We start from the raw sequence: 27,992 nt of genomic DNA on the forward strand, positions 1-27,992 counted from the left end.
AGACGAGAAGAAACTGAAGAGCAGAAAGTTTTTATTAAGAAAAGGTAAAAAACACGCCTGTATTTACAGCAGCAGACAGATGGGTCAGAGCCCCAGTAGAGCTCGGGCCTCCTGACTCTGAGCCTGAAGAGTCTCGCTGGCGTAACGCTGCAGCAACTCCATCTTCTTCCTCCTGACCAAAGCCTCCTCCACCTGAGAGACAGACAGACAGGGAGGTTACTCCTGAACTACGTACCACAGGTACTTCATCACTAGACCATTCTGGAGGATTCCCATGATGCACTGGGTGTTTCTTCTTCACTCGCTATGTGTTAACAGACCTCTCTACTGAATCATATCCGTTATTAATCTCTGTCTCTCTTCCACAGCATGGTCGTGTCCAAATTCATGGGCTGCATCCTCCTGAGGACCCAGCCTTGGCGGTCTACGTGGGCCGGGTCCTCAGAAGGTCGGGTAGGCCGGAAGTAAACGGCAGTGAAATTGGACGGTCTTGCCTTCAGATCTGCGTCACCGCTGTCTCGGTGGAGTTTAATAAACTCGGCCGTCTGCTCCTTGCTGTCTAAAATATAACAGGACACTGGCGGAAATTCTCGACTGCCTCACACGTCTGTTTAATCAGTTTTCTGTTTGACGTTTATTCAGCTGTGTGAAAACCACCCGGGGGATTAATAAAGTTTTACTTTATCTAATCTAATCTAAGAACTTTAATCTCAGCCAAACTGATTTACTCACGAACAAACAAAACACTGAAAAAAGCCCAACAATAACATTTTTAGGTTGTCTAAGTGACTTATATATTACGTTTAACCCGAGCAGCGAAAGTCCGCGGTGATCTGAAAATGATGTGCCGGGAGTTGTGCCGCTCTCGGCCGCATCAGTAACCCTCGAGCTCCCGGCTAGCTGTCGAGCTGGTGGGGAGCAGACGTCTCTGAAAACGTCGAAGCACTTTTGTAAATATGCGATATCTTGATAAACCGAGCAGATATTTGATGTTTACACAGCTGCTTTCTCGCCTGACAATATGTTAAAAGTTTATTTTGTGACCCAGAAAGATTAGTAAGAGTAATTTAAAAACTTAGCAGCGGCCGCCATTGCTGGAAACTGGAGTTTGGCTGGTTTGAATTCTTGGATATGGTGGGCCACGAAGGACACACCCGACCCATCCTTCAAATTCGGTGAAAAGGAGGACGCATTTGTCGGCTGCATTCGGAGGAGTCTACGAATTTGGACAGCCTTCGGCGCGTCGCTGTGATGTAATCGGTCTACAAACCCGTCCTCAGGAGGATGCAGCCCATGAATTTGGGCACGACCTGTGTCTTTATCATGTCCTCCTTCTCTCACAGCAGATGGCCCCGCCCCTCCCTGAGCCTGGTTCTGTGGGAGGTTTCTTCCTGTTAAAAGGGAGTTTTTCCTTCCCACTGTCACCAAAGTGCTGCTCATAGGGGGTCATATGATTGTTGGGTTTTTCTCTGTATGTGTTATTGCAGGGTCGACCTTACAGTATAAAGCGCCTTGAGGCGACTGTTGTTGTGATTTGGCGCTGTGTAAATAAAAGTGAATTGAACAGACCAAACTCTCCTGAAACCCTGCACGGTAGGCTGACCTGCACCTCCTGGGAAATGTAAAGATAACACCGCCTGCACAGGTGTGCCAAAGGTGACGCCCACTCAGGTAGGCCACGTTGTTGGCTCTATGTAGGTTGGAGATCTAAATGAAGCGGACACAGTCAGAGCTGCTTTCAAGGCTCTGGTTAGAATCAGGCGTCATCCTTGGCAGTGAGGGTCCTCACGTTGCAGGCAAGCGTGTTTGTGTGTCTCACCTCTTTCTGAGATGGAACAGGTACGTGTGCGATGAAGGCGAGTCCTCCATCCTCTCCCTCCTGCTCCTCCTGCTCCTCCTGGTCATCAGGCTGCAGAAATAAAAAAAGATTGTTCATATTCAAGCACATCTGTGTGTGTCAGTAAATTAGTCTTTATTTTTCTCTTCTCTAAACTTATTTAACTTGGATGATTTAAGGATGATTCGAAATGTCCACCATGTTTCAGTAAATAACCCACATGTTGTTGACGTTGGGTCACTGGATTGAATGTTAAATAAAATGAAATAAAAATCACGTGAACCCCGTCTGTCAGACCCAGAAGGCTGACTCTGTTCAGCTGCACATCTTCAGTGAAACATCGTCATCAGGTGACTTCTTCAGTCTCAGCTGACTGCAGGTTTCCGACCCTATGAACAAGCAGCACTGACTAACAATGGGCTGTGAGGTCAGTTTCATCATCATTGATATGCAAATTGTTGTAACTATCGATCGAAGACCAGCTGACACTGAAATGTTTCACTGAAACCGATGAACAGGGTCGACCTTCTGGGACTTCCTCACCTGGATGACGTCTACCTCAACGTTTGAAAAATGTTTCAGTGTCTTCAGCTCGTCCTCGTATCACGATAAAGCAGACGAGGTAAACATGGCTAATGCAATAATCCAGCTGTTAACATCAAATTTATCGTATTTGGTAACGATCTCAGCACACTACAAGTACTGATAACCTTAAACCTGTACCCGGATTAAAGTGATCCTATTCAGTTCTTACTGACCAGGACAAAAGTGATCTGGATTACATGATCCATGGAAGAAAAACCCAGATCATTTTATCTGGATTACATGTCAGAGTCACACGTTCACACCAGACGGTGTGTTTCTACGAGTGAACCGCTCTCAGGTGTGCCGAGGTCACCTGACAGAAGCTGATTGGCTGAGCAGGTAAAGAGACAGTTCACCTCTTCGTTGTAGACGGTGTAGATGCTCTCCTCCTCTTCCTCCTCCTGCTGTTTCTCTCCAGACACTCGAGACTCTCTCTCTGTTTTCCACCTGTGGACCGCCTCCAGCACAGCTACACACACACACACACAAACACACACAGACACAGACACAGACACAGACACACGTGAGGTTACCTGAAGTGTCACACGCATGAACAGACGCTTCAAATCTGCTGAACTATAATCCAATAATTCCATCATCCAGGATTTTCACATATTCTCTGGATTATTTTATAATCTGGGGATTATGAACCTTGTTTCTCGTACTGCGCCTCCAGAGGAAGAAGGACGCCGTCGTCTTCGTCTCTGTAGCCGTAATACTCTGCATCCACATCCTTCATCAGCTCCCCCCTTGTCTTCCTCGGCGCTGGGGCAGCTGGGAGATTACATACTTGGTGAGGACCGATGGTGTGACAGTGTGACATCAAACAGGAAGTGATGCAAATACGTACGCTCCTTCTCGAACAGCTCCCGGACTCCCGGCAGGTCTCTGGCAGCTCCAAAGTATTTATAGCCGCGGTTTCCAGGCACCTCCTTTCCCTCGTGGTCCAACATCCTTGGCCCAATGCGCTGCGACACAAACACGCGGTCAGCTGCTTCGATTGCGCCGATTGATAAATAAATTGGAATTTTCAATAACTTGCCATGATTACTGATAATAAATCAAGATTATCAATATCAAGTCAGGATTTGATGAAAGTCTCGCAGCACGATGTTACACAGATTACAACATTCAGGGTCACGTGACTCATCACAGCAGGCTTTAAATCAGTGGTTACTATGGTAACAGTTCTATTAATCTGACCCTTTGATGGCTCAGATTAAACGTGAACTCCTGTGTATGTCTCTTACTGCATAGTCGGGTCCTCCGAGCTCTTTGATGCGGACCTCCCAGTGACCTTTCTCTCTCAGCAGCTTGTTGATCTCATCGTTCAGATCCCGAATCCTGAACTCACCCAGACCAGCTGCACAGGTGAGGCACAGGTGAGGCACAGGTGAGGCACAGGTGAGGCACAGGTGAGGCACAGGTGAGGCACAGGTGAGGCACAGGTGAGGCACAGGTGAGGCACAGGTGAGGCACAGGTGAGGCACAGGTGAGGCACAGGTGAGGCACAGGTGAGGCACAGGTGAGGCACAGGTGAGGCACAGGTAAATGGTCTGTATTTGTATTAGAGATGGACCGATCCGATATTACGTATCGGTATCGGTCCGATACTGACCTAAATTACTGGATCGGATATCGGAGAAAAATAAAAAATGTAATCCGATCCATTAAATATCACGAAAGCACCTCACAAAACTTGCAACACGCCGTAACTCACCTCAGAACGTTAGCACGTCGGAGCAGTATGCATCACGTGATAGAGCGGCTGTGGCATGCGGGACCTGTCGGTGGTCTGGATAGCATTTGGAGCTTCGCTAGCAACCCGGCATTTCATCTCCGACAAAGTTATCCCGAGAGAAGTAAAGCAAGTGTGTAAGTCCATCTCTGAATGTTTGTAAAGCATTCCTGTGTTAAGCTTAATGAGCGACTGCCTCTTCTTGCTGCTACTTCAATCGTGAAACTGCTTAAATGATCAGCTGATCGGCTTTTCTGTCGCGAGTCCGTCTTTGTTTTTGGCCCACTTTGCACCAGAAAGAGGAAACCAGCGGCTGAACAACAGCAGCACGTTTAAGCTTGATAAGCTGTTGTTAGAATGTATTTAATATTACTTTCTACTCGAGGATCTTTTTCTACGTAGCTGACGCTGGTAACTGTGCAGGGGCGGATCTAGCAAAGTTTAGCCAGGGGGGCCGATAGGGCATGAACAGGGAAAAGGGGGCACAAAGACATACTTTTCTTTCTTATTCTCATTTAAAATGTCTAGCTTTTAATAAATAATTATCTGACACCCAAAGTTTTAATTTGATGTAAAATGTATAGAAGTCCATTACTGTATATAGTGACTATTAAGTCTAATATATATACCCTAGTAAGCTATAGTACTTTTTCCTTTGGGAAGGTACCATCTGTGCAGTCTGCAATTTTGTTGAAGAAAGATGTTGAATCTATTTAATATTTCTTGAAAAATAATTGATTTCTGTGCATTTTTTTCCACACTGCATCAAATTAAGGTTGATTATGTCGATTAAGCATCATGAGGTGGAGCGTGAGGGGTGGTTCCCTATTTTTTATTTATTTATTTTTGTTGTTGCTGGGAGTTGGAACCCTATTAGTTAGGTTGCTTAATATTTATGCTAAGTACTCTTTAAAATACCAGAATAGGGAGGATGGTGTAGGTTTAAGTTTATTAGATTGATCAGTATTGCTGAACTATGAAATATTTTTTTTGCATACAGGTATAACAGAATAGCTTTAGTGTAGTTGTTGTTTTAAACTTGAGTATGAACTTATACAAAATGCAGCAAGATATTTAAAAAACAGTTTTGTTGATTAAAAAAACACTATATCAGATTCATATCGGTATCGGCAGATATCCAAATTTATGATATCGGTATCGGACATAAAAAAGTGGTATCGTGCCATCTCTAATTTGTATAGCGCTTTACTAGTCCCTAAGGACCCCAAAGCACTTTACACACAAGCTACATTGTAGCCACAGCCGCCCTGGGGCGCACTGACAGAGGCGAGGCTGCCGGACACTGGCGCCACCCGGCCCTCTGACCACCACCAGTAGGCAACGGGTGAAGTGTCTCGCCCAAGGACACAACGACCGAGTCGGGGCTCGAACCGGCAACCTTCCGATTGCAAGACGAACTCCCAACTGTTGAGCCACAGAGAGACACAGGTGAGAGAAGGGGAGTGGGACAAGTGAGGAAGAGACTTGGACTCACCGTTCTGGATCTGTGCGACTTTCTTTGAGATTTCACTGATAATCTGAAACAGGCACACAGGACACACTCAGTACACCTGACTGCAGGTACCATCACCACTACTGATACTAGTGCTGCAGTGTGACTACCTGTCGTCTCCATTTTTCAGCTTTAGGAAGTTCACTGCACTCTGAGGCCAGAAAGGGTCTTCTTTCCTACAGATGAGAGATCAGGCAGACAGGTGTTTATCTGACGGCAGCACTACTGCTATAGACCGCAACCGCCTGCAGAGTGATAACAATTGCGGAGAAGATCATCAGGACCCCGCTGCCCTCTCTGCAGAGCATCTACCATCACAGAGTCCAGAAGAGAGCTGCCTCCATCCTCAAAGACCCCACACACCCCCAACACGGACTCCTCAAACTTCTGCTTAGGACCAAGGTTTAGAAGTGCGAAATCCAGAACATCAACAACTCCTTCCCCACAGCTATCAGACTCTTGAACAGCTGACCTATTTTAACAGTAATAATAATTTTTGCACATGTATTTTATTTGTTCTAGTTCTATTTGCAGATATTAACCGGCATCTGTGTGTGGACAGCAGAGAAAGAATTTCATTGTACAGAGAAATGCTTTTCTTTGTACACATGACGATAAACGCTTTGGATCTCGAAACTCACCTTGACTTTTCCTTCCTCCAGCTGAGCCTGCCTGAACCGAGCCAGGGCCGTCCTGACAGACAAAGCAGAGGGACACATTTACCCAAAGAGGAGGACAGGTGGAGGAGGACAGCAGGAAGAGGAGGACAGGTGGAGGAGGAGGACAGGTGGAGGAGGAGGACAGGTGGAGGAGGAGGACAAGAGGAAGAGGAGGACAAGAGGAAGAGGAGGACAGGAGGAGGAGGTCAGGTGGAGGAGGTCAGGTGGAGGAGGACAGCAGGAAGAGGAAGACAGCAGGTAGAGAAGGACAGGTGGAGGACAACAGGAAGAGGAAGAGGAGGACAACAGGAAGAGGAAGAGGAGGACAACAGGAAGAGGAAGAGGAGGACAACAGGAAGAGGAGGACAGGTGGAGGACAACAGGAAGAGGAGGACAGGTGGAGGAGGAGGACAGGTGGAGGAGGAGGACAGCAGGAAGAGGAGGAGGAGGACAGGTGGAGGAGGAGGACAGCAGGAAGAGGAGGAGGAGGACAGCAGGAAGAGGAGGACAACAGGAAGAGGAGGAGGAGGACAGCAGGAAGAGGAGGACAACAGGAAGAGGAGGACAACAGGAAGAGGAGGACAACAGGAAGAGGAGGACAACAGGAAGAGGAGGACAACAGGAAGAGGAGGACAACAGGAAGAGGAGGACAACAGGAAGAGAAAGACAACAGGAAGAGAAAGACAACAGGAAGAGAAAGACAACAGGAAGAGAAAGACAACAGGAAGAGAAAGACAACAGGAAGAGGAGGACAACAGGAAGAGGAGGACAACAGGAAGAGGAGGACAACAGGAAGAGGAGGACAACAGGAAGAGGTGGACAGGTGGAGGAGGACCACAGAAAGAGGAGGACAGGTGTGTGTGTGTGTGTGGGGGGGGGGGGGGGGTGTCATACAGCACATCTCTGACAGGAAGTACTTACATGGCCTTCTCGGCGTTCCTCGCCTGCACAGAGAGAAGATCGGAGTGAGAAACATCTGGAAACATGTGGAGCTCAAAGAGGAGGTAATTTCATGGTAACCAATAGCACGTGAGGTCACCAAGCACCTCCTCTGAACCTCTCCTTGTTGGCCTGCAGCTGGGCCTGGAGGTGTTATCCAGGTAAAGTTGACACCTGGGCAAGAGCTGAGACCCAGACTGCCGCCAGACTCCATTAAAATCAGCAGTTTAATCAAGCTGATAATGGATTGCATTTATATAGCACTTTACAATTCCACTATTCATTCACTCTCACATTCACATTCAGTGAGATCTTGAGGGAGAACAAAGGGAAGCGGCGGCGGCCTAGAGGGAAGCGAGCCGGCGTCAGGAACAGGCTGAGAGCTCGTGCACACCTCTGCCTAGTAGGGGTGGGGGAAAAAAATCGATACTGTGTAGTATCGTGATATTTTGTTTGCTAATAATGTATCGATACAGGGACAGCAGAAATCGATACTTTGTTACAAAAAAGGTTTTTGTGGACTGGAACTCTGACTTCAGAGCATGTTGATCAGTTCCTTTTTCTGAGCAAGAATCCTGACACTGTCCAAATGTGTTTAACTTTTTTTTGGCAGTTTACTTATTTTAATTTAAGACATGTTTTATTTTAATGAAGTTTAAAACTTTTGTATTTAATGTAAAATTATATTTTGTTTTAATTTACTTTCAAATTCTTCAGTTGCTGAATGGGCTGCATAGTTTTTATAAATAGCTGTAATTGTACCAGATGGTTGCATTCAGTTCAGTTGGACTAGACTGTAATACAAACCGTTCAGTTTGTCAACAATAAAACTGAAATAAGAGAAAGACTGAGTGCGAGACTTTGATATTAGATAAAATGAATATTGATAAACCTTTATGTACAGAATCTGAATATCGCAAAATATTTTTAAATATTGTGATAATATCGTATCGTGGGATGTATGGTGATTCCCACCTCTACTGCCTAGCATCCTGCTCGCCAACGTCCAGTCACTGGAGAACAAGCTTGACGACCTCAGGGCCAGGATAAAGTTCCAGAGAGACATTCGGGACTGCAATCTCCTCTGCTTCACCGAGACATGGCTGAACCCAGCGGTGCCGGACCACGCCATCCAGCCGGCCGAGTTCTTCTCGGTTCACCGCATGGACAGGACACGGGACTCGGGGAAGTCAAGGGGAGGCGGCGTGTGTTTAATGGTGAACAACAACTGGTGCAACAGTGCGAACGTTGTTCCTCTCACACGCTCCTGCACACCAAATCTGGAACTACTGTCCATCATGTGTCGTCCTTTTTATCTACCTCGGGAATTTACATCGGTCATTGTAAGTGCCGTTTATATTCCACCACAAGCGGACACGGTCACCGCCTTATGCGAGCTGCATGAGGCACTCACACAGCACCAGACACAACACCGGGACGCTGCGCTTATTGTGACGGGGGACTTTAATAGCGCCAACCTCAAACGCGCAGCGCCGAACTTTTATCAACACATCACCTGCCCCACCAGAGGTGAAAGGACACTGGACCACTGCTACACTACGGTCAAGGACGGCTACAAGGCACAATCCCGCCCCCCGTTTGGCAAATCTGATCACGCCGCCATCTTCCTCATCCCAAAATACAAACAAAGGCTGAAACAGGAAGTTCCGGTTCAGAGGAAGGTCGCGCGCTGGACGGATCAATCGGTGGCCGCGTTACAGGACGCACTCGATGACGCAGACTGGGGCATGTTCAGAAACAGCTCCGATGATGTCAACGAGTTTACGGAAGCGGTTGTGGGATTCATCGGGAAACTAGCGGATGATACCGTGGAGACAAAGACTATCACAACGTTTCCCAACCAGAAGCCGTGGGTGGATAAAACCATCCGCGACGCTCTGAGATCCCGCACCGCTGCCTACAACACGGGACTCATGACGGGGGACATGGACCCGTACAAAGCCGCGTCATATAACGTGCGGAGGGCGGTGAAAGAGGCGAAAGAGGCGAAGCAGCGCTACGGGAGGAAACTAGAGTCACAACTCCAACAGAGTGACTCTAGGAGCCTGTGGCGGGGACTGAGGACAATAACGGACTATAAAGCACCAACAACCGGTATGACGAACGCGGCCGTGGCTCTGGCAGACGAGCTGAACACTTTCTATGCTCGCTTCGAGGCTGCAGCTAAGGACTCCAATGATGCTAGTGTTAACGGCATCCCAGGTCGTATCCTCAGAGACTGCGCATACCAGCTAGCTCCTGTGTTCACTGAGATATTCAACATCTCTTTATCTCAGTCGGTGATCCCCACATGCTTCAAAGAGTCCATCATTGTTCCTGTCCCGAAGAAACCCCACCCTGCTTCTCTCAATGACTATCGCCCTGTAGCCCTCACCTCAGTAGTGATGAAGTGCTTTGAACGCCTGGTCAGAGACTTCATCATTTCTTCACTACCAGACACACTGGACCCACTACAGTTCGCTTACCGTCCAAATTGTTCCACAGACGATGCCATCTCTCATCTCCTCCACACATCACTCACTCACTTGGACACTAGAAGGGGGAATTATGTTAAAATGCTCTTCATAGACTACAGCTCTGCATTTAACACCATAATTCCCTCCACACTCACCACCAAGCTGGAGCATCTGGGACTCAGCTCATCTATGTGTCAGTGGATCTCCAACTTCCTAACTGGCAGACCACAGGCAGTAAGGATGGGCGGACATGTCTCAGCCTCCACCACTCTCAGCACTGGAGCCCCCCAGGGGTGTGTTCTGAGCCCCCTGCTGTACTCTCTGTACACATATGACTGTGTGGCCACTACCAGCTCCACCACCATCATCAAGTTTGCTGACGTGGTGGGCCTGATCTCTGATAACAACGAGACGGCCTACCTGAAGGAGATTAGGAATCTGGAGAACTGGTGCCAGAGGAACAACCTCCTTCTAAACGTCAGTAAGACAAAGGAGCTGATAGTGGACTTCAGCACTAAGCAGGAGAGGAACTACCAGACCCCCGTCATCAACGAGTGCCCAGTGGAGAGAGTGGACAGCTTCAAATACCTCGGAGTTCACATCACGCAGGACCTGTCATGGTCCTGTCACATCAACACTGTGGTGAAAAAGGCCCGACAGCGTCTCTACCACCTCAGACGCTTGAGAGACTTCCAACTGCCCTCCAAGGTGCTCAGGAACTTTTACTCGTGCACCATAGAGAGCATCCTGACGGGAAACATCTTAACCTGGTTCGGGAACAGCACCATGCAGGACAGACGAGCTCTACAGAGGGTTGTGCGGTCAGCTGAGCGCACCATCCGCTCCGAGCTCCCTGACCTGCACTCAATCTACAGCAGGCGGTGCTGGACCAAGGCCAGGAAGATGGTGAAGGACCTCAGCCATCCCAACAACAGACTGTTCTCTCTGTTGAGGTCAGGAAAGCGATTCCGCTCCCTGAAGACCAACACAAAGAGACTGAGGAGGAGCTTCTTCCCGCAGGCGATACGGTCTCTCAATCACACCACCACACAGTCCTGACCCACACATACAGTTCTTACACACACACACTGGACTTTCTGGACATTGTTTTCACTTCATTACTTAAATCACGCTGCTGTTATTGTGTATATATTTATTTATATTTCTTCATACATTCTTATATAGTTCTATATTGTGTATTTTGTTGTACAGTTATTTCATTTTTAATCTTAATTTATATTTTATTCCTTCCTAGTTAAATTTACCCTTTTTAATTTTTCATATTTATTTCCTATCTTATTCATAGCCTTTTCCTTTTTTGTTCTCTTTAGGTCACGAGCAGTTGTCTAAGCATTTCACTACATATCGTACTGTGTATGACTGTGTACGTGACAAATAAAATTTGAATTTGAATTCACACACTGGTGGAGCAGCTACAGTCGTAGCCACAGCTGCCCTGGGGCAGACTGACAGAAGCGAGGCTGCCATATCGCACCATCGGCCCCTCTGGCCATCACCAGTAGGCGGTAGGTGACGTGAGCATTAATGTTCAATACAGCCACCTGATCGATACACCAGGTGATCACGGTCTGCTTTGGTTGCTCAGTCTTCTCCATGTTTCAGCTGCTCCACCAGACTCCATTCAAAAATCTGTTATTTTTAACTCAGAGTGTTTTAACACGGTTTGGAGTCGGAGGAGCGGCTCCTCACAGAGCCGCTGAGCGCTTCCTGATCACTGATTAATAATGAATATTGATTAACGTGCACACGGCTGTGACGTCAGTGAACACAACAGATTAAAATGCTGATTCTCACCATGTCTGCTGCGGAGTTTAGCCGTTAATCCAACAACCGAGCAGAAACCATACGAACACACACGAACACAGCACGCACACTAACAGGAAACACGTCACCGGCTCCCCCACTGCATCCGGTTTTATCTCTGCATTACTGCCCCCTGCAGGACGAGCGGCCCGCCTACAACGACATGTAAGATAAAATAAAAATGTACACACAAATGTAGGAAATAAAATAGTTAATGTGAAAGCGTAGAAAATTATGTAACCGAGGACAAGGGATGAGTAAACGGGGCAAAGAAATAACTGATCATTTATTTATTACATAAGTTAAACATACAAATTCCCAGTCGTTTCCAGACAGGACTTACAACACATCCTGCCGATATCCCAGCTGCACATGAGACTTACCACACAAACTGTGCGAAATAACACTACAACCCGTCACACCCCGCTTAGCGACACTGCAATCGTGGCACACACTGCAAACAATTCGGGTCTCAGCGCAGCTGGGAATCAGTGCTATGTATGGCCTGTGATCTGAGAGATAAAGGGAAGTGGCACAAACAATTAAAATAAAAAACAAAAGAGAGGTTAGTCCGCCCTTACAAAACTTACTCTCAATCAATAACCGCCTCTACGGCTGGACGGACTAACCAAAACAAAATTACAAATCAATCAAAAGAACAAAAAAAGGACAGCAGAGACAGCACAGCTGAAAAACAAACAACATTATCAATTAAAATATTACCCAATAAAATAGCAATTTTATAAAACCATTCAAAATCATGAAACTAAAACAAACACTCAATATACCTACAATATTGATCAGTTTCCCTGCGCGCAGTCGATCTAGGGCTTGATCAATTCTTCTATTAAAATTCGTGGTCACACTAAAAAAGTCCAATGACACATTAAAAAAATAGGCACATGCAATAGCAAAAGATCCAAACAAAAAATGGCAAAAGTCTCTTACCGACAGTGTACCCACTCGCACCTGAGTGAATTAATTGCCTCTGGTTTTTTCCACAGAAGAGCGCTGACTTCACCCCACACACCCACTACCTTTTCACAGCTCTTCAGCCAATCACCTGGCAGAGAGCAACAAACTGCCAGGTGACACTTGTTACAACCAATATTCATCTGCTGTATGACGGACGTGCACGCTGAACTCTCAAACTTATATGAGCTGTGTGAGATCTGATTGGACGGCCACAAACGCCAACAAATATTTCCTAAAATGTTTTGTTTGTTGTTTTAAATGTCAAACATTGTATAAGAAGACAAAACTGAAGCCTTTCACTGAACGAGCAAACAAACACACTGGTCCTCTGTCTGCACACACGTCAGAGCACTGCTGCCATCAGTGTGTTGGTATGTAACAACTGCAGTGTGACTCTGCACAGCCTCAGCATGTTTGTGCTCTCTGCTCAGAAAGAACTTATTTTAACATTTAGCTCAACAACAAACAAATTCTGCCTAAGAAGAATTACATTAGATTTCCTCATATCAATATATAATATATCTGATTTTATCTGTTTTGATTTTATATACTGTTTTGTTTGTTTGTTAATTAGTTTGTTTGTTTGCTTGTTTTAATCAATTTTAAATCATGCTTTTTATTTGTTCTTGTTTCTAATGTCTCTGTAAAGCACTTTGAATCACCTTGTTGTTGAATTGTGCTATACAAATAAACTTGCCTTGCCTTGCCTATATAAGTAGGGGTGACATGGGCCACAAGTGGCCACGAGTTTGACACCCCTGGCCCAGGTAAGTGAGAAGTCTGATCATGAACACCACAGAGGTCAGAGGTTAACGCTGGGATGTATTGTTGTACATCAGCAGTGAATGACATGTTCATGTACGACCTGTATTGAACTTTTAAAGATTCATTGTGTTTATTTATGTTTTATTTCCACAGCGACTTTATTCTTTCACTGTACGCAGATCAAACTTCCTGTGTCCTTAATAAAACTGAGTCAGTCGTTCATTCGATGTAATCAGAGTAGTAACAATGATGACTGTTACTACACTGGGGCGATCGTGGCTCAAGAGTTGGCAGTTTGTCTTGTACTGGTTTGAACCCCGGCTCGGACAGTCTCGGTCATTGTGTCCTTGGGCAGGACACTTCGCCTACTGGTGATGGCCAGAGGGGCCGATGGCGTGATACGGCAGCCTCGCTTCTGTCAGTCTGCCCCAGGGCAGCTGTGGCTACACCTGTAGCTGCCTCCACCAGTGTGTGACTGTGAGAGTGAATGAATAGTGGCATTGTAAAAGCGCTATTTAAATGTAATCCATTATTATTATGATGATGAGAGGAGGAGATTCTGGAGGTGTCTGACAGCGAGGAACTGAGCAGGTCGTCAGGGATCGCTCTGTCCAGCTGCTGCAGATGTTAATTAAACCATGAGGCTTTCAGGTGAGCTCTGGAGCTCGTTTCCTCTGATCTGATTGGTCGGTTCGTCTCCTGTGGGTCAGTGGTGCCTGTCTGAAGAAATAAGACAGCCACCGCAGGCTCCGCCCTCATCCTTCTTACCTTTTTATTGTCAGGTAGAACATACACCTTTACAACAGCTCACAGGTAAAATGTACAAAAATAAGATTTTTCTGGGGGTTTTGTCCAGACTTCCTGCGGCTTTTTTTCTTGGCGTACGATTCCTCGACCTGCACAAAAACGCACCTGTAAAACATCTGCTGCGACCTGTCCTGATTGGCTCGTTCATCCTGCGATATTATTGGGTGATTGCTGGAGGTGGGGACAATCATTTTATATGGTCCAAAAACAAAAATGAAGTTGGCAAGATACAAACTTCCATGGCTCTGTTAGCCCCACCCAAAGGGCAGAGGGGAGGGGCCTAATTTGGCCTTCATACATCACTCTCTCAGGTCTAAAAAAGCTCTGTACATCGTAACACAGCTACCAAACTAAAACACAGAAGAACAAATGGGTTTTGTAGCCCGCCCCCTCCTCCTCCCTCCGTCTGCTCTGACTGGCTGTTACGAGGCTGACCGACAGGCCTCTAGACCAATGACAAGAGGAGGATCAGAGGGCACGAACAGAGAATAAAAGAAGAGGTTTGGGAGCGTAGGGTCAGGGGTCAGAGGCCAGCTAGGGGGTGGCTTCAATGGTGCACTCTTTCGCCAGGTGACCTGACTTCCCACAGTTATAGCAGTTCAACTCGGACGCCTTGCTGCAGTGCACCGCAACATGGCCGATCTCCCCGCACCTGCAGAGCACACGGACAGGTTACGCTGGACCGTTCACCTGTGTTTGTAGGCTCAGCTTTAGTATTAGTTTACCTGTAGCACTTGACCTTCTCACAGCACTTCTGGATGTGTCCGAAGCTGCCGCAGGAGTAGCACTTTTGCTCGTGGGCGTGGTTACAATCGCGCGCCATGTGACCGGCCTTGCCGCAGTTATAGCACAGCTGCTCGCGCTCCTTCTTGGGCTCCTTGCAGTCTCTGGAGATGTGACCTCCTCTGCCGCAGTTGTAGCAGGCTGCAGGAAAGATCACACCTGTGCTCACCTGTCTTTAAACTGTTGTGATCTGTAAGCGTGTGTCCTCACCGTCCTCTGTGCGCTCGCAGTCTCTGGCCACGTGCCCAAGTTCGCCACATCGGTAACAGAACAGGTCTGCAACGACACGACAGGGGTGAACCGCCGGGTGTGTCACATAGTCAGCTGTTCACAATAACAGCACCAATGCAGAAGCTGGAAATGGAAACAGGTTTCCACGTCTCCATGGCGACATCTGTAAAAACTACAGGCTTTTTAATAAACTTTAAAATAAACTCATGGAGGTTTGATGATGGGTGTCACCTTTGCCTCTGCTGCGTCCTTTCCCTCGCCCTCGGCCGCCACTCGGACAGTTCTTCACCCAGTGGCCTGAGCGGCCGCAACCAAAACACTCGTTACTGCTCATCGCCACGACCACGGCTGGAACCACAGACAGGAGATTCAGATGTGAAACTTTACCTTCATGAAGGTGCAGAATAAAAACCACGGAGGAAAAGGAAAAACACACCAGGAACACCTGAGATGATTCTCCTCAGTCCTGGGCCCACCCACACAGGTAGAGTTTACAATAATTGATCACACAGCAGTGAGGAATAAATTTGAACACAGCAGGTGTCTTTCTGAAAGTGCTGTAACTAGATTAAGGATTTAATTCCAGGACTGTTTAATGTTAACTAGTAATGACTTCATGAATAACATTTTAGGCATTAGAGAGAAAAAAAGACTCATAATCATCCCACAGATGTAATATTATCTGCAGCTACTCTTAGTACCATTGATGTTAAGTTAGACTCTTTTTCTCCAATTGATCTTTCTGAGTTAACTTCAATAATTACTTCCTCCAAACCATCAACGTGTCTTTTAGACCCCATTCCTACAAAACTGCTCAAAGAAGTCCTGCCATTAATTAATTCTTCGATCTTAAATATGATCAACCTATCTCTAATAATCAGCTATGTACCACAGGCCTTCAAGCTGGCTGTAGTTAAACCTTTACTCAAAAAGCATCTCTAGACCCAGCAGTCTTAGCTAATTATAGGCCAATCTCCAACCTTCCTTTATATCAAACATCCTTGAAAGAGTAGTTGTCAAACAGCTAACAGATCATCTGCAGAGGTTTATTTGAAGAGTTTCAGTCAGGTTTCAGAGCTCATCACAGCACAGAAACAGCTTTAGTGAAGGTTACAAATGATCTTCTTATGGCCTCTGACAGTGGACTCATCTCTGTGCTTGTCCTGCTAGACCTCAGTGCAGCGTTCGATACTGTCGACCATAATATCCTATTAGAGCGATTAGAACATGCTGTAGGTATTACAGGTACTGCACTGCAGTGGTTTGTATCATATCTATCTAATAGACTCCAGTTTGTGCATGTAAATGGAGAGTCCTCTTCACACACTGAGGTTAATTATGGAGTTCCACAGGGTTCAGTGCTAGGACCAATTCTGTTTACATTATACATGCTTCCCTTAGGCAGCATCATTAGAAGACATAGCATACATTTACACTGCTATGCAGATGACACCCAGCTCTATCTGTCCATGAAGCCAGATAACACACACCAATGAGTTAAACTGCAGGAATGTCTTAAAGACATAAAGACCTGGATGGCCGCTAACTTTCTGCTTCTTAATTCAGATCAAACTGAGGTTATTGTACTCGGCCCTGAAAATCTTAGAAATATGGTATCTAAGCAGACTCTTACTCTGGATGGCATTACCTTGGCCTCCAGTAACGCTGTGAGGAACCTTGGAGTCATGTTTGACCAGGACATGTCCTTCAATGCACATATTAAACAAATATGTAAGACTGCTTTCTTCCATTTGTGCAACATCTCTAAAGTTAGAAACATCCTGTCTCAGAGTGACGCTGAAAAACTAGTTCATGCATTTATTACTTCCAGGCTGGACGACTGTAATTCATTATTATCAGGAAGTCCTAAAAACTCCCTGAAAAGCCTTCAGCTGATCCAAAATGCTGCAGCAAGAGTCCTGACAGGGACTAGAAAGAGAGCAGATTTCTCCTGTTTTGGCTTCCTGTTAAATCCAGAATTCAAAATCCTGCTCCTCACATACAAGGTCTTAAATAATCAGGCCCCATCTTATCTTAATGACCTCATAGTACCGTTTCTATTTTTAACATTAGGCTTCAAACTTGCTCATAGGGGTCAAATGATTGTTGGGGTCTTTTTTTCTGTTCTATTATTGTAGTGTCTTTACCTTACAACACAAAGAGCCTTGGGGCCACTGTTGTTGTGATTTGGTGTAATATACATAAACTGAATTGAATGGAGCAGCAGGGTCCCATCAGATTCACTCTGACCCCCTCATGTGAGACACCTGGGGAAGCTGTAGAGCTGATTTTAATGTGGACACATAGGGGACCACAGGAAGACAGGTGAGGACAGGTTCTGATTGTCTCAGGTCTTCACCATGATCAGACTTTTTCCTCTTGTTCATCATGTAATAAGATGCCTCTTCACAGAGCAACAGCAGATCAATCGTGTATCGATCCTCTCCGGTCCTCCCGTCCCACCAACTGTGCTAACCTGCACCGCCCCCGCGGCTCATGGCAGCCCGACGCCGTTAACAGGCCACTCTGTGCGGCCACCAGCCAAAGGCTCCCCGGCCGATGAGGTCCTTTATACCGGCTCCCCGCTCCGGCCTGTAAGCCTGTAAACAGCCCGTCATGGCAGCTAGCCTGCTAGCAGCTTAGCATACGCTCCGCAGCGGAGGAAACACCGACACTGTCCGCTCCGCAGCGCCTCTTCCCCGGGGCGGAGCGGCGCGCCGGCCGGCTGCAGTGAGCCCTCTGCAGGCAAAAAAGAGCGGATCAAGCCGCCGGAGCTCCGACTCACCTCAGACCCGAAACTGTGGAGGTTTGTTTGGATGCTGGTCTGCGCCACACGCGGTCTGCACACGGTCCGACACACACACACGCAGACACACACTGATAATCTCACACACACGCAAACACACTGATAAACACACACTGATACACAGACACACACACACACTGATAAACACACACTGATACACAGACACACACACACACACACACTGATAATCTCACACACTCACTGATAAACACACACTGATACACAGACACACACACACACACACACACACACACTGATAAACACACACTGATACACAGACACACACACACACACACTGATAAACACACACTGATACACAGACACACACACACACACGCAGACACACTGATAAACACACACAGACATACACACACTGATATACACACACACTGATACACAGACACACACACACACACTGATAAACACACACAGACACACACACACTGATAAACACACACTGATACACAGACACACACACACACACACACTGATAATCTCACACACTCACTGATAAACACACACTGATACACAGACACACACACACACACTGATAAACACACACAGACACACACACACTGATAAACACACACTGATACACACACACTGATACACACACACTGATAAACACACACAGACACACACTGATACACACACACAGACACACACTGATACACACACACACTGATAATCTCACACACACACAAACACACTGATAAACACACACAGATACACAGACACACACACACACCTTGTTTACTCACCTTTAGCCTAAAGCTGATGTTCTGGCTCACCTGTGCTGAACTCACCTGTGCGCCGATACAGGAGAACCTGAGCAGGTTTTGTGTACGGTCAGTGGGAACAGCCTGCTGTCTGACACGATTATGAAGAATGAAACGCACAACAGTGTCTGATCTGCACAAAACACCTGCACACAGACAGACCTGAGAGCTGCTGGCGACCCCGCCTCCTCCCCCTCAGGTAATTAAACACATTGGCTGCTTTCTCGCATGTTTAATATGGTGAAGAATGAAGCCTGTGCCACACTGAGCAGGCTGAAAGTGAGAGGATGGTTTACAGGTAACTGATCGATGAGCGCGTCACCAGCAGGGTCAAAGGTCACAGGAACAAAGACGCAGCTGCGGGAGGAGTGATCAGGAAGACGAGACGTCAGGCAGACAGGGTGAGTTTCAGCGTCGTGCTTAGTCAAAACTTTCCACCGGAACCACAGCTGACCGTCAGCTGATCCTGTTTAACTAAACCTGGTTTCTGGGTTAGAGCCAAACCTCAGAGTCACAGGACAGTGATTTATTTATTTTCAGTGTGATAAATGAATCTGTTTGTTGGTCACTGTTCTGATTCTTCTGCTGATCCTTTGATGTCACTCTCTGAAAACCAAAATTCACCTGAAAAAGCTGCTGAACAGAGCTGCTGTTACTTCCTGTCTATTCCAAAAAACTGGCCGCAGTTCAGCTGGTGGTGCAGCAGGGGGCACTCTGAGCTGAGGATTTCCAGCTGCTTCTAGAATTGTATTTATTTTATTTCTCCGTGAAGCTGAATCAGTTCAGCGTTCTGCTGCCTGCTGATTGGTCAGTTAGGGCAGGACGTCGGTGTCCCTCGATGGCGCCTGTTTCTAAACGATACCTCTGGCAGATGCCAGGAGTGTAGCCAAAGTGCAGCAGAAGAAGCAGCTGGTTGTGGTGGTTGAATGTGAAGCTATCGTGAGGCCACTGGTGGCTTCATGCCCCAAATCAACATGGAGGATGCAGTAAAGTGACTGGTGATGCTCTAACATCCTTGATATGCACAAAAAGTAGAAACTTCAGTAGAAACATCAAAGAATAGAACAGTAGCTAATGTCCCGAGCCTTTCCATCAGAGTCATGAACAGCTCCACTGAGTCCCATTCATTCTGCATGAGCTCAAGGGCGCCTCCTGTGGAACAGGAAGTCACTAATGGCCTTCACCAGTGGTCATGTAGGGATGTCAAACTTTAGATACCTGAAAACCAAAATGCTCTGATCCTTCTGCAGGTCCAGCCTTCATGCCATGTTGGGGCGAACCGCCTTCCATACTGGATGCTGCAGGTTGCAGCAGTGCTGCTTCCTGTCCTTGCCTCCTCCCCATCCACCTGAGCTGCACAGACTCCATTACTCAGCAAGCAGTGGGAGCCGGAAGCTGAGGGCGGGACAGGAGGCGGGGCAGATAAATTCCGCTCAGGTCGACCGGATCTTAAAGGTGACAAAAATCAGACTCTGAAAGCGTTAACTGGTGATGTCACACATCTTAATGACTGTTTGTTTCCAGGCCAATGAATACAGCCTTACCCTCCCCAGAGGCCCCGCCTCCCATGGCGTTCTGGGTTTTCATAGCAACATGTTGCCATCCAACCTCCCCTGCGAGGACCGTCAGAGCAGCGCCACCTGCCTAGCGGGCCGTGGAGGCGTGTTGTTTGGCGTGTTCGACGGTCACACAGGGCCGGCCTGCGCCCACGCTGTCAGTCAGAGGCTCTTTTACTACATTGCCGTGGCAGCGCTGCCGCTGAGGACACTGGCGGAGCTGGAACGGGCGGTGGAGGAGGAACGGGCCGTAACACCACTGCTGGAATGGCATAAATACCCCCAAGACCTGAGCTACCCCAATGGAGAGGTGACGTCCTTCCATAGCCTCCGGAACTACTGGCAGGAGAGGCTGGAGACCGAGGAGGAGGATGAGGAGGAGGTAACCAGGTGTCCTGACACATCACAGAATCACATTCACGGACAGTGCAGGTCCAAAAAAACCCCAAAACATGCCTGAATGTCAAAGCCTTTACCTGGTCTCAACCAGGTGCAGGTGGACTTTTCAGAAACCGATTTTCCTGTTTTGGTTTCAGCAGAAAGTTCACCTGTGGTGACATCATTATCTGTTCTCTCTGATTGGCTGCAGGATGACAACAGAACGACATCAGCTCTGGTCAATGCGTTCCATCGCCTTGACTACGACCTGTCTGTAGAAGCCCAGGTGCATCTGTCCCTGACCTCCCCCAGGTAAGAACAAAGTTGTGTTTTCTTCAGCAGAACCTGCAGGTGAGTCTGTTTCAGCAGGTTAAGCCTCTCTTTGTGCCCACAGGCAGGTGTCTTTCCCTGGTGAGGGGTTGTCTCTGACCTCCCCCCTCCGGGTGGCGCTCTCTGGTTGCACAGCCTGTGTCGTCCACATCTCCAACGGCGTTCTACATGTGGCCAACCTGGGGGACAGTCGGGCAGTCCTGGGCGTCCAGGAGGCAGACGGAAGCTGGTCTGCGATCAACCTCACCAATGACCACAATGCGCAGAATCCCGAAGAGCTGCAAAGGATTCTGGGAGAGCATCCAGCGGAGCAGAGGACGGTGATCCGCCACGACCGCCTACTGGGCCTGTTGCTGCCCTTCCGGGCGTTCGGCGACGTCCGCTTCAAATGGAGCGCAGATATGCTGAGTCGGGTCTATGAAACTCGACCGGACGTCCTGTCTGCGGTCAGTGAGGCGGTCCGGACGATGCCGCCGCACTACCTGACCCCACCCTATCTGAGCACTGAGCCAGAAATCACCCGACACTGTGTTGGACCTGCAGACAAGTTCCTGGTCCTCGCTACTGATGGACTCTGGGAGCTGATGCATCGACAGACGGTCATCCAGCTCGTGGGGGATCATCTGACAGGTCAGTGCCAATCAGTTACTGATCCTTTAAATAGCAACACAGTAAAGCTTGTCAAAGGAGCTTGCAAAGAAAAGCGTCTGGACTTCTTTAAGTTGCTTGAAGACGTTTCACCTCTCATCCGAGAAGCTTCTTCAGTTCTAAGGTCAAATGGTGGAGAGTCCCAGATATAAACCTAGTGGGAGTTTCCCCCCAAAGAGGGACCCAGTTTCACACCTTGGCTCAGGCGATTAGAGGATCATCAGGGGGTCCTTTTGTCCCTCTGTGGGGGAAAACTCCCACTAGGTTTATATCTGGGACTCTCCACCATTTGACCTTAGAACTGAAGAAGCTTCTCGGATGAGAGGTGAAACGTCTTCAAGCAACTTAAAGAAGTCCAGACGCTTTTCTTTGCAAGCTCCTCTGACTACGATGACTGAGAACCTTCACAGACACAGTAAAGCTTGTAACTATTAATATATATATATATTTCACCTCTGTAATATTCTGGTTATTTATAACTGAACTATTTAGAATAGAATTAGAATAGAATTCAACTTTATTGTCATTGCACATGCACAGGTACAGGGCAACGAAATGCAGTTTGCATCCATCCAGAAGTGCTTTAGTGATATAGATATATTACAATATATATTAGCAATAATATAGATATGTGAGTATATTACAGAAATGGGTCTATTATGGTATGTTATAATGTACACGGTATGAAGTATGTTGTGAATATTCTATAACTATAAGTATGTACAGGCTGTAGTGAGTACAAGCTATGTACAGGATATGAACAGGATATAAATATGAAAAACTATACAGAATATGAAATAAATAACTTTACAGAATCTGAGATATACAGTTATACAGAAATGGGAACTATGCAAGTTGTAAACAGTTGTAGGGTTAAAAATTATCAAATGTACAGAATGATTATTTACACAGAGCTATACAGTAGTGCAGTTAAGATAAGTGAGATATAATTCCTACAGAGGCTATATAAAGTGCTAGTGGTTGTGAGTGGTGGTTCAGTCCATGTTATTATTGTGTGTTTGAGGGTACAGTTGTCAGTGTTGGGAAAGTTACTTTTAAAATGTATTCCATTACAGAATACAGAATACAGAATACATGCCCCAAAATGTATTCTGTAACGTATTCCGTTACGTTACTCAATGACAGTAACGTATTCTGAATACTTTGGATTACTTAATATATTATCATGCTTTTTACAACAACGTGAATGTACTATTGCTGTGTGATTTATTACTATTACTGAAGGTCCGCGACTCCGAACTGTAGTAAAGGGACCTCTGACTAATACGGCGGGGTCCCTGTCGGCTCGTAGCCGAAAAATAGCTTTACTTTGTTGTGTGGGTCAACTTTTCTTGCGAGAGACAGAGAGAGGCGTTGAAAGGCTCCAACGGAACTTATTGTTTCGGAGGAAAACACGAACACGGTGTACAGTCGAGTCTTAATAGCTTACTTACAGCTGGGCTCGTCAGGCTCTCTTCTTGGCTGCAGTGGTTATTATTATATTTACATGCTTCCAGCTCCCGTTTTTCCTCGATGACAACTCGTACCTTTCCACTCCCCTTTTTCTCCCTCCTCGCTCACAGACCCATAACGTGTATGGCAGTCCATTCTCCCAGCAGCACGGACTACACTACCCATGATGCTACATTCTTTAGAGCTATGCTTGTAGCATTCTGCCTGTTAGCTTAGCACAACAACAACAACAACAACAACAACGAAAAGCGCTCTCTCACCCAGGAAACACACAGTCGCAGAGAGAGAGAGAGAGGGGGTCACCCTGTAACCATGGCAACCGTAGCGCTGCCGCCTGGAACAACAGAACGTAGCTGTCAAACAAAACCCAAACAGTCCTGACCCGCGACAATATGAAACAGGAAAGTACCGCAGTGTAATCCATTTATTTCAACAAAGTAACTGTATTCTGAATACCACCTTTTTAAACGGTAACTGTAACGGAATACAGTTACTCATATTTTGTATTTTAAATACGTAACGGCGGTGCATGTATTCTGTTACTCCCCAACACTGACGGTTGTCGATTGTGTGTGTGTGTATGTTCAGTCCATGTGTTAACGTGGGTCAGATGTCAGGAGGCAGAGTTCAGGAGTCTGACAGCTATTTGTATATGTTAGCGCTATTACATACATTTTGCAAACTTTGTAATATTTGGTTTTATTTAATTTACTTCAGTCTGTTACTGTTGTTGTCTTGGAGCGACTGTATTCTGATCATATCTAATAGACTCCAGTTTGTGCATGTAAATGGAGAGTCCTCTTCACACACTGAGGTTAATTATGGAGTTCCACAGGGTTCAGTGCTAGGACCAATTCTGTTTACATTATACATGCTTCCCTTAGGCAGCATCATTAGAAGACATAGCATACACTGAAAAACTAGTTCATGCATTTATTACTTCCAGGCTGGACGACTGTAATTCATTATTATCAGGAAGTCCTACTCGTGTTTCTTCTCCACTCACTTTTTTTCATGCTCCATTAGGGCTGTTCGATATAACGATATATATATCGGATGACGATATAAAAACGTCTGTCGTTTCATTTTACGCTATCGTTTGTTTCGTGGTGCCGCAAAATAAACTGTTTACGGCAATATTTGTTCATTGTTTTGATGGTCACTGTAGTGGCTGTATGAATTTCTTAAAGTTCTCTCTTTCTCTTATATTTAATATAACAACACTATGGACGGACAAGCACCTGTTTTTATGAGTTGTTGTTAGCAACAATGACGGTAACACCATCGCGTGTCCGCTTGTTTATGTTCCTCATAAACCTTTCACAATAAAGCTCAAGATCCTGTTGAGACTTTTCAAAATAAACTGAATCACGTGAAAGAGCAGATTATTTACGGATGAGAAGTAAAAAAGAGCCGCCAGGTGCTAAAAAATAAACCTTAGACTCAAACATTAGAACAGGCTTTTCCCCGCAGCACGCCGTGTAATAAATACTCACAAAGGAAACGGCGGCCGTTACAACTTATGTCTAAAAATGTATCGTTTCATGCATCGTCAAGTTGAGCTGCCCGAGATTCACAGAATTTACAGAAAATGTTACATTTTTGTGATTTATATCGTTATCGGGACGATAGCTGTCTTATATCGGGATATGAGATTTTGGTCATATCGCACAGCCCTATGCTCCATATGTTTACACACCAGAAGGTGAGTTCATATTTTACCCTGAACCACGACCTTATTCTGAAACTGTCCCATTGCCACCTCTTGGTCACCTTGTTTTTACATTAAGCCGTCCCAGCATCTCATCACATGCCAGTCTTCACCTGTTTATGTTTTCGGTGTTGGAGTTTGAGATTCTTTTGAAGACTGAGGTCACAGATAATCACTCACAGTGCTCCAAAAAGTGCACATGAGGTGTGAGCGTGCTCAGATGTGTCCACCTGTCTTTACTTCCTGTCATCGTCCTGACTCTGTGTGTGGTTTGTCGTTGCACAGCCCTCCAGCAGCAGAGACCTATAATTCCCTGCGAGGGCACAACGCTGGGCGACCTGCAGCGCCTCTTGCTGGAGAGGAGGGGGCGGGTCCTGTCGGCGCTTGAGGACCAGAATATCGCCACCCACCTGATCCGCCACACCCTTGGCGACGACGGGTATGGAGCGGTAGCTCCAAATCGTCTCGCCAAGATGCTGAGTCTGCCTGTGGATCTGGCCCGAAGGTACCGTGATGACATCACTATCACCATCATTCACCTGAATGAGATCTAACACCTGCAGGTGATTACCTGCTTGGTAGTCACCCCGCTGACCAATCAGCAGCAGGCGTGCTCATTCCAGCGCTGATCTTCATCCTTTTCCTTAACCGTATCCAGAGGCGGAGCCAGACATTTGAAACACCCGGGGCTTAGCCCAAAGAGTAGTATGCATGTGGGATTTTTTTTTTTTTTTTTTGGGGGGGGGTGTAGAAATGACTGAAAGATTAATAGGCTCTGTTCAAAAAAGAATGACTTCATATAGGGAAAAATATATATCACATGTGCAGGACACCTTAAACTAGTTTTTTAATTAAGCAGCGAGGCAGAACAAGGTCAGGGCTGTATCAAGACATGAGGACTAAACCCCAATTCAACCAGACCCAGAACTGATCCAGAATTAAAACAGGACTACAACAGTTCAAAATCAGGACTACTGAGGACTTAACCAAGACAGAACCAGAATCAGAACTAGATGATAGCACTAAAAATCATCATAGACCTGCACTACACTTATTTTTTTAATTCTACCAAAGTCCACTATTTAGATTGAGAAAAGTTTATATAATTATTTAGCCTTGTTGTGCAAACAAGCCTGCATAACTTAATAAATACAGAATTTGAAAAATAACAAACCTAAAAAGAAACACTAGGTACGAGATACATGAGTACCTATGATACGGTGATACTTCTGGTAAACAACCATTTGACTAACATGTGTGTCTCACCTGCTCTTGTTCATCTGTTCTGTCCTCATTCTCCATCTCAATCTCTGCTCCTCTCTCTCCCTCTTTGTGCTGACAATCATCAAATATACAGTTGAAACCAGATATTTACAAACTCTTCAGATAAAAACACTTTTTTAATTGTAACATCAAATCAGACTAAATGTTTATTTCTTTAGATTGATAAATATAAAAACATATTTGTTAACTTTAAGAGTAAAGAGAGAAACTGTCTGTATTTCTTAATTGCAAATGGCACCAAATTGTATTCAAACTTGAGCCACACTTATGGAGCTCCACAGTTCTTTTCCTGGTGTTTTGTTGACATCTCTTGATGTTCCCATGTCACAGAAACAGACTCTGTGTTTTGCCTTATATGCATCCACAGCTGTGCCACCAGTTTACTCACATGGACTCTACTAACCTATCAGAAGCTTCTTCAGCTCAGAATGGAATCGTCTGGAGTTTTCTTATTAATTAACAATAAATTTAGTGTACATGTACTCCTAAATTTGATGAAAGTGATAAAAATAGCTCTGTCTCTCTTTATTCTGAAATTTAACTAATTCAAAAGATATTTCAATATTTATCTAAAACAAAAGTTTACTCTAAATTGATGTTGTACAGTAAAAATGTTTTATGTTTTCTCCCTAAAGTGTAAATGTCTGGTTACAAATGTGAATATCCTGCTGTGTACTGAAATCCCTCTTGTTTTGCATAGAAATATACTGAACAACATACAAAGCATAATATATAAAATAACATTTACCTGAGTTTTTCTTTGAAAGAACCCTCAAATGTCCATTCTTATATTTCAGTACATAACTGAAACCGATTTAGTCGGGGAGGGTAAGAACTGAAAATATGAAATAAACACACGTAAGCTAAGACTCTAAAAAAAATAGCATTTGTTCGGCTTTTCATTTCGCCATTTGTTGATTCACTTGAAGAGCAAGTAAGGTAATATTGGTCAAGTGATCAGTTTCATATCTTTCGTGATGCACCGTCATATTTACATTATTTGTACGGTACGAATGATTTGCTTTGGTACCTGGTCGAACTTAAGCTCTCCTTAGTATGGCTGGCTCCGTTTCTCCAACAGCGCACTCACGGGCAGCAGCTGCCCCGCCCCCTCGCTCAGTCGCTTAGTGCCTGAGCTTGGATCATACCAATATCAGGGGGGGATTCACGCACAGTCGTAAATTCCCACAGTGTGCACTATGTGCTTCGAATATTGTGTGTACTTTTTGTTTTATACAGTTGTCAGCCAGGCATCTAACTATGAAAAAATTACACTCCAAAATACCCCGGGCTTCTGACAAAACAACCCGGGCTTAAGCCCCGTAAGCCACCCCCCCGCTCTGCCCCTGGTCGAGTGTGTTTATGCTTGTCTGTGTGGAGAGGATTGTTGGAATAGTGATGATGACGTCCGCTATCACTGTCAATTGTTAGTAAACACTTCATCTGGCTGGTACCAATCGGGTTTCCGGTACAGATCGGGTAGCGACACTGCTTCTATGTAAAGTAAAAAAAAAAAAAAAGACACTGCTTCTATGCCCCATCCTTGTTTACTTTTTCCCACCGAGGTTTCTAGACTTCTGATTGGCCAACATTTCTACACGGTTAGGAATATAGCGCCACCTGTTGCTTTGGCATGTTCATAGCAGCGTTTTCCTTCATTTCTGCGTTTATGTGTGGACGGGATTATTTTTTAAAACGAAAATGGAAAATCTCCGTTTTCAAAAATACCCGCGTACGTGTGAGAATCACCAATCGGAGACACAGCAGGACTTCCTGTGAGGAGGTGATGGTGGCTTCTCTCTGTGCTTCTCAGACTGTTGCTGTTTTTACTCGTTAATAAAGTTCCTGTTTGACTTCCTGTAGGTCCGGCCTGTTTTTTTCGCCAGAGTTTCAC

The 27,992-nt window shown here is 45.9% G+C and overlaps 3 protein-coding genes across 5 annotated transcripts; 1 reads left to right on the forward strand and 2 right to left on the reverse strand.

Moving 5' to 3' along the window:
- Positions 1 to 14: 14 nt before the first annotated feature.
- isy1 (ISY1 spliceosome associated protein) lies at positions 15 to 11,711 on the reverse strand. The gene is made up of 11 exons (XM_026166611.2): positions 11,564 to 11,711; positions 7,254 to 7,276; positions 6,315 to 6,366; positions 5,784 to 5,849; positions 5,656 to 5,698; positions 3,673 to 3,785; positions 3,273 to 3,390; positions 3,074 to 3,196; positions 2,779 to 2,891; positions 1,820 to 1,909; positions 15 to 192 (listed from the first exon to the last, which is right to left on the reverse strand). The coding sequence occupies exons 1-11, from the start codon at positions 11,564 to 11,566 to the stop codon at positions 85 to 87; spliced, it is 852 nt and encodes a 283-aa protein (XP_026022396.1). The 5' UTR covers positions 11,567 to 11,711; the 3' UTR covers positions 15 to 84.
- Positions 11,712 to 14,067: 2,356 nt separating this feature from the next.
- cnbpb (CCHC-type zinc finger, nucleic acid binding protein b) lies at positions 14,068 to 18,071 on the reverse strand. 3 transcript variants are annotated; one of them, XM_026166605.2, is made up of 5 exons: positions 17,919 to 18,071; positions 15,365 to 15,481; positions 15,113 to 15,178; positions 14,845 to 15,043; positions 14,068 to 14,771 (listed from the first exon to the last, which is right to left on the reverse strand). In XM_026166605.2, the coding sequence occupies exons 2-5, from the start codon at positions 15,465 to 15,467 to the stop codon at positions 14,654 to 14,656; spliced, it is 486 nt and encodes a 161-aa protein (XP_026022390.1). In that variant the 5' UTR covers positions 15,468 to 15,481; positions 17,919 to 18,071; the 3' UTR covers positions 14,068 to 14,653. The 3 variants fall into 3 exon arrangements, with proteins under 3 accessions (XP_026022390.1, XP_080157224.1, XP_026022393.1); XM_080301098.1 differs by lacking the exon at positions 17,919 to 18,071 and adding an exon at positions 17,610 to 17,802; XM_026166608.2 differs by lacking the exon at positions 17,919 to 18,071 and adding an exon at positions 17,281 to 17,802.
- A 205-nt stretch (positions 18,072 to 18,276) lies between these two features.
- LOC113021833 (pyruvate dehydrogenase [acetyl-transferring]-phosphatase 1, mitochondrial-like) lies at positions 18,277 to 27,956 on the forward strand. The gene is made up of 6 exons (XM_080301097.1): positions 18,277 to 19,119; positions 19,969 to 20,173; positions 20,243 to 20,656; positions 20,864 to 20,964; positions 21,047 to 21,612; positions 25,100 to 27,956. The coding sequence occupies exons 2-6, from the start codon at positions 19,985 to 19,987 to the stop codon at positions 25,366 to 25,368; spliced, it is 1,539 nt and encodes a 512-aa protein (XP_080157223.1). The 5' UTR covers positions 18,277 to 19,119; positions 19,969 to 19,984; the 3' UTR covers positions 25,369 to 27,956.
- The last annotated feature ends 36 nt before the right edge of the window (positions 27,957 to 27,992 follow it).

Source organism: Astatotilapia calliptera, chromosome 5 (genome assembly GCF_964374335.1).
Source record: "Astatotilapia calliptera chromosome 5, fAstCal68.1, whole genome shotgun sequence".
NCBI classification, from domain to species: domain Eukaryota; kingdom Metazoa; phylum Chordata; class Actinopteri; order Cichliformes; family Cichlidae; genus Astatotilapia; species Astatotilapia calliptera.